Raw genomic sequence first — 6,339 nt, 5'->3', positions numbered from 1 at the left:
TAACAGAGAACCGTCGCTTTGCAATTCGTGTGTTTATTGGGAGAACCGGAAGAAGGCATTGTGAGGCGTCGCGTTCGCTTAAGTGCGGAAATCCTAGTGACCTAGTGTAGGGTCGGTGCATATCAGGCTGCGTGGTTTGCACATAGCAAATCCCGACTGCTACAATGGTTTTGCTGGGGAACTGGTGCTGAATAATTAGAACTTTTAATGTCAGTCACTGGTTCCTGTGGATTTACTAAACCTCGTGCGCCCTTTAAAGCTTCAATTAATGCCGTGAGTTGACAAAGATCGATGGATGGAAATATTGGAGCTACTTCCCTGTCTGGACTTACTTGGGTGGATGAAGAAACTGAATGAACTTTCTTCACTGTTGAGCGTTCAGTTGGCATGTTCAGTTCATTTTTAGGAACAATTTTTGTGACATGGGTTTCATCATTTCTTCCGAGAGTAGAGACTGTTCCACAAGACACACATCGAGGTAACGGACCGTATACATTGTTTATTGATAATCCACAGAAGGAATTGGCAGAACTAGATACCTGAGGTGGTATTGAAACAACTGTTTGTTTCTCCTGCAAAGGACAATTAGTTTTTGATATATTAAGATCATTTGAAACAATGTTAGTTGCTACATCATTATTTACAGTTGAAGTGAAAGAAGGCTCCGAATTTCTTCGAATATTATTCAGCTTTCCATCATTATCTCCATCTTCATGTTGTGAGGGTGGAGAAAGTGAAACAGATCTAACCCATGTAGAGGATTTGTATATTGTATCTGGTGTGGATAGAAGAGAAGACGCAGATTTGGTTTTTGTAGAATTTCCAGGCTTGTTTCGCCTTGGACGTGGAGTTTCCGTTGTTTTCATCAACAGCTCTTCAAAATTATCAGTTGATGTTGTTCGGCGGAAAAATATTGACTTTTTAATTGAGCTTCCTGATCCAGGGGGAGAATTGGACGACCCTGGCTCTTCCATCTCTTCAGGATAAATTGGAACTGAGCTTGTAGCAGATTCAAGCATCTCATCTTCCATATCACTACCACTGTCTTCACTATCACTGTCAAAATATTTTTTACCATGGACCGCATAAACTTTATTTGAGTTGGGAACACTCATTTTACTTTCACTGTTCTCATTTGAAAGTTTGTTTGAGCTACCAAAATTATTTTCCGATGTAACAAGAGGTGAAACTGGTAGCCGAGATGTATTTAAGTTTTTTGTAGTAAACTTGTTGTGGTAGGTGCCCTTTGACTTCTGTAGGTTCTGCTCAATTTGCATTGACATATTCTTTACTAAGTTGCTTGGTGGATCATTTTTTTGAGTTTCATTCATTTGTGTAGAAACTTTAAATTCACTTGAAATGTTTTCACTGAATTTTAAAGGCTTTTCACTTTCTTTTTTAGTTTCATTAGAATTAGAGATGGTTATTTTAGGAATAGATGACGCTGACTTGTTGCTTTGATTTTCTGATAAAGATCGTGTTAAGGACGGCTTCATGTTGACAAACATTGGACTTTGCTCGGACATTGTGTTAATTACACTTGAGACATTATCTATCTTTTGACTAGATGTCTTTGACTTTGTTGTAGATGATAAAGATTTGTGTTTATCATTTAGATCTTTATTCTTCCAGTCTTCCTTGTTGTCATTCTCAGTTGTTTCCATATTTAGTGTATCTTTGCTACACACTGTTGTTGCGTTAGTTGAACTATGGAAATCTGCTTTCCTCCGATTGCTGTTGTCTTCTAAGAATAAAAATATATTTATCTAGCACATAGATTCCTAAACATTGATTACACTTTCCTAGCCAGGCGTGGAAGATGTAGAAGGGAGTTGTGAAAGAGTATGCTCATTCTTTACAAAATATTTGTTAGTTATAAAAGGGTCATTTACACCCTCCCCACTAAAATTAATTACAAATATGTATTGTGATAGTGTTTACTTTTAGTTCTATTTTCCACTGCGTTAAACTAAATGTTCTGGCCGGTTTGGCAACACCAATAATTATTGTGCGACGCTAACACTTAAACGTGGCTCATTAACATTCCTGTGTTTCTTGCATAATTCTTCGTACTTGTGTAAAGTCCTACTGTTGTGTTAGTCTTACTATTGTGTTTTACTGAGACGTTGGTTTTAAGTTGAATAAAGCCTATGATCAATTTTGTTCATCTAATAAGTTTCCGACATGTATTGTGTTTAGTGACTTTAAAATTAGTTACTACATCTTTTTGGCTTTGATATCGGGGGGCGTAAACTTCAAGATGTCAAGATGCTATATGTAGAAAGTCAAACACTCACTACATGGATTTGAATTTGATAAACCCTCATTGTTAGTAGTTGAAGATCGACTTGCTTCATATTCTGATGAAGATAGGCTAGAAGGTCTTGCCACTGACGACAAGTCACTAAAAGGTGCTACGCGCTTTAAACCTGTGTCACAATTAACAAATACTGAATATTTTACTGTATAATTTAAAATATACTAAATTTTTTGTTGTATAATGAAAAAAATCTGGTAAACCAATGGCCTAACTCTTTTCTGACTAAATTGATCTACTTCCTTACATGTTTAATGAGAAAAATGGCCATGAATTATTTAATGAATTATGATTAATTGTCCAGTTAATGTCTAAGGGAGATCCAATGTTAATACACATAACATAAATAAATATACAAAACACAATTTTGGTGTAACTTTGCAGGTGCACAACTGGGAACACTTTCATTTTTGATTACTTTGATTCAGATTTTAAATCATAGATGCCAATGTGAACAACCTGATTTTTGATAACCAGCAATTTGGAGCAATAACTGTTTAGTTTCCTTTGATATATAAATACATTCTGTACTATACAGGTCAGCTCCTACAACGTGGTACATCAGGAAAACCTCCAATTTCATTCATACTTGTGTACTTTTATTTTACCCTTGGTTACTCTAACCAAAGAGGCAAAATAAAATTAAGCCTATTCTAGGCCAGTATTCACTTTTTATATCAAATATATATATTCATACTTAAAACAGGCAAAAATGGTTTTCTGAATATTGAAAGAAAAAGTAATCCTTAGTGGAGTACAAACCTCCTGATGTAAATGCATCCCTTTCTTCCATCTCTTGTAACAGATGATCAAAATCTCCCTCTGTATCATTCTCTATCATATCGTAGTCAGATTTGTTGTAAAATTGATTGGAGAACGAAGTTTGAGCTTCAGGTCGTAGAATATATGGGGATGAGATGCCTGTAGAGGTGGGATTTTTGTTTTAAAAGTTGTCGCCCTATTTTAAAACATCTTTTACTGTTAATGTAGTCAATTTGCAATAAGCTTACAAGAAAGAAAGGACACAAACTGTATGTTTTATATTAAATGTAGCAACCGCTGGCTGCAACTGGTGTTAACAGTTTAGTTATCAACAATGAACTATATGTACGTACAACTCAATACTATGTTCTAAAAGAAGAAATAAAGAAGCTTTCCCGTAGAAGCAATGATGTCATAGTGTGTGATTTTAAATAATGCAAGATATTGGATTAGAAATCAATATCGATCGATTTAATTAGTTTGCGTGCATCGATTTTAAACTCAAAACTCCCCAAATAATTTCGAAATAATTTAATAATTGTAACTACTTTAACTGCCGCACAAGATTTGTTCACTTTAATTTATTTACTTTGGCTTGTTATTCTACATGGGAAACACAATAACACAACATATAAAAAGGTATTTAAACTTCCTGGAAATGTACAGTAAAGTATAAAATACAGGAACTTTTGTCACCCGACATACTGAGGTCACATATTTTTAACCCGAATTAGAATATTGTCTATATCAGCCATGATTGTGATGGGGTTTAAACCTTTTTGAAGGTTAAGTGCTCTATGCCAAAGTTTCAGAGAAATTCGGGAGACCAGAAATTTCTGTATTAAAAGATAAATAAATATTGTGTACAGCTCAATATCAACACAGACCTATATTTACATAATTTATCATTGTTACAAATATATTCGAGCAATTAATTTACAATACATACCTGAACGAAATCCATTGTTAGATGAAGTAACAAGGAAGAGTGTGTCATTATCATCAAGTTCGTCCACACTCCATTCTGCTGGTCCATCACTGTCAGCAATGCTAGATCCAACTGATGATGTACCATGGTGCATTACACTTTCTTCATCTTGTTTAGAATAAGAATTACCTATCCATCCTTCTGCATATATAGGTTGTATGCATTATTGATTGAACCACAAATAACCAGATGGTGATTTATAGATTTCTATTTCAGTTTAAGCTATTGAGATGATTGCTCATTTAAAGTGGCTTTACATTGCATTTATAAAAAAACGGTAGTTGTAATACTGAAAAACGTTTTAGTTTTATCTGATTCATATCTTTAATAAAGTTTAGTTTATAATATCATAAATTTAATGTATTCAGAAAAAATAAGGTAATGGTTACATCTGAAACAATACTAGGAGTTACTTAGTGAAGTAACAACAAAAGTTTAATAAATGAGCAACCCTACAACTAAATTTACTCACTTGTTGCTGCGTTGCTCTGTTTGTTCGACAACCCTTCGGTAACCTCAGTATCTTCCTATCATGTAACAAAATATTATTTGAATGAAGCGCAAGGGCTTTTTTATAGCCACAACCAAAACATAAAAAGTGGCTTTTTTATATTTACCATTGTTTGATCGGTATAAGATGCATATTTCTCTAATGTTTTTCCATTGTTATAGAAAAGTGATTTTTTGTTTCCACATGCTTGATCTGACAGTTTTGTAACTTCCTCTGATGTTTGCAACTTCATATTTGTGGGTTGTTTTGTAGACAACTCAATCGATACATTGGTATCATTGCTTATTGGCTTAGAGCATTCTTCAATATATTGCATGTTGTTTTTACCACTTGTAATCTTGTACGGGCCATCATTAACTTGCTTGTTCGGTACATAAGGTTCTGCCTTTTCCTTTAACATATGTGGTTCACTTCCTAAATCTTTATTTACTTTGGGTTTATGATCTGTGTTCATATTGAGAGAGATCAATGAATTTGATGTTCTTGATGTCTTTCCTGAAATTTCTGACAACTGTGATGTTGATTGATTGAACACTTCATTATTTACAGTCATTAATGATAAATTCTTTGTAATTGGTTGATTTTCACTTCTAGAGGCAAGTTGACTTGTGATTAGTTGATTGTTTGGAGTCAATGACAGATTGGAGGTGTTTGGTTGATTCATAGCATGTTGAAGTCCTGTCATTGACTGTTTTTTAGCATCTGCTTGGGGTGCTCTGGTCACCTGGTTTTTGGTGTTGCTACATTGAAGCATATTGATTGGTTGACTTTTAACATCGGTAGAACGGGGTGGTGTGATTGGTTCATTTTTTGCAATAGAAGATTGAAATGATGTGATTGGTTGGTTTCTAGAATTGGTAGGATCAGGTGTTGTGATTGGTTGGCTTTTGACATCAATGGATTTTAGCTCTGTGATTGGTTGACTTCTATCAGATTGGAGTGCTGTGGTTGGTATAATTTTTGAAGTTTTGTAAGATTGTTGTTTCTTAGAATCATGTTGTTTATTGTTGAGTCTTTGTTTGTTGCATTGTGTGAAAGACATCTCTTCTTGTTGCTTTAATTTTATCCGAGCAGATTTTTTGTTGTCTTCTTCTTTCATTTTTTTCCGAAGTTCATCCTGCACCAACTTATCAGTGGAAAGCCTTCGTACCAACATCTCAGAAATGCTAATCTCTGATATACGAGCTTTATGTAGTGCAGGATCTGGTGTTCGAGATAATTGCTCTGTAAAAAAACATTTCCGATAAACAACAATAATGGTGTAAATAAACTTGTAGAAACAACTGTGGTGTAACAGCCTAGCTTGACTTTTGTGGAGGATCTTATCAGGTACACTAAATACGTATTTTTTACTAAAGGTATCCAACATGCAGCTGGAAAAATTTCAATTGTTGTTCAAATATAAAGCAGAAAATTTAAATCAGTTAAAGTATAAAGCAGAAAATTTAAATCAGTTGAAGTATAAGGCAGAAAATTTAAATCCTTAAAACTACACACATACAAATTTCATAGGATACAAAGTTCTGTGATTAAAAAGTTTTACAGTGTTATTTATTCTGTATATGGTTTTTCAAAAATTTTTTAACTGATAGACAAGAATAACGTAGTAATATTTAGCAATTATTTAACTGAGAAAGTCTAAGTATCTGTGTGACTCTTTTAACAAAGTTTGCTGTTACAACAGCACTTTTCACTTAAACAATATTGATTTTTGCCAGCTCTGCCACCTGCCACACTTCCACTGACTGAACCTTTAATAAT

At 34.1% G+C, this 6,339-nt stretch overlaps 1 protein-coding gene across 1 annotated transcript in view; it reads right to left on the bottom strand.

The window, feature by feature from the left end:
• Positions 1 to 5,876, bottom strand: part of LOC104265744 — a 10,773-nt gene extending 4,897 nt beyond the window's left edge. The window contains exons 1-6 of the mRNA XM_018811838.2: positions 4,685 to 5,876; positions 4,540 to 4,594; positions 4,029 to 4,208; positions 3,080 to 3,238; positions 2,298 to 2,429; positions 168 to 1,744 (exon numbers count right to left, since the gene is read on the bottom strand). Coding sequence (XP_018667383.2) covers positions 168 to 1,744; positions 2,298 to 2,429; positions 3,080 to 3,238; positions 4,029 to 4,208; positions 4,540 to 4,594; positions 4,685 to 5,734 — 3,153 coding nt within the window. The 5' untranslated portion in view covers positions 5,735 to 5,876. The remainder of the gene's footprint in view (positions 1 to 167; positions 1,745 to 2,297; positions 2,430 to 3,079; positions 3,239 to 4,028; positions 4,209 to 4,539; positions 4,595 to 4,684) is intronic.
• Positions 5,877 to 6,339: the final 463 nt, after the last annotated feature.

Source organism: Ciona intestinalis, chromosome 5 (assembly GCF_000224145.3).
Source record: "Ciona intestinalis chromosome 5, KH, whole genome shotgun sequence".
In the NCBI taxonomy this organism is placed as follows: domain Eukaryota; kingdom Metazoa; phylum Chordata; class Ascidiacea; order Phlebobranchia; family Cionidae; genus Ciona; species Ciona intestinalis.
Note: the sequence above shows the minus strand (reverse complement) of the source record. Positions and strands in the feature narration are given on the sequence as shown.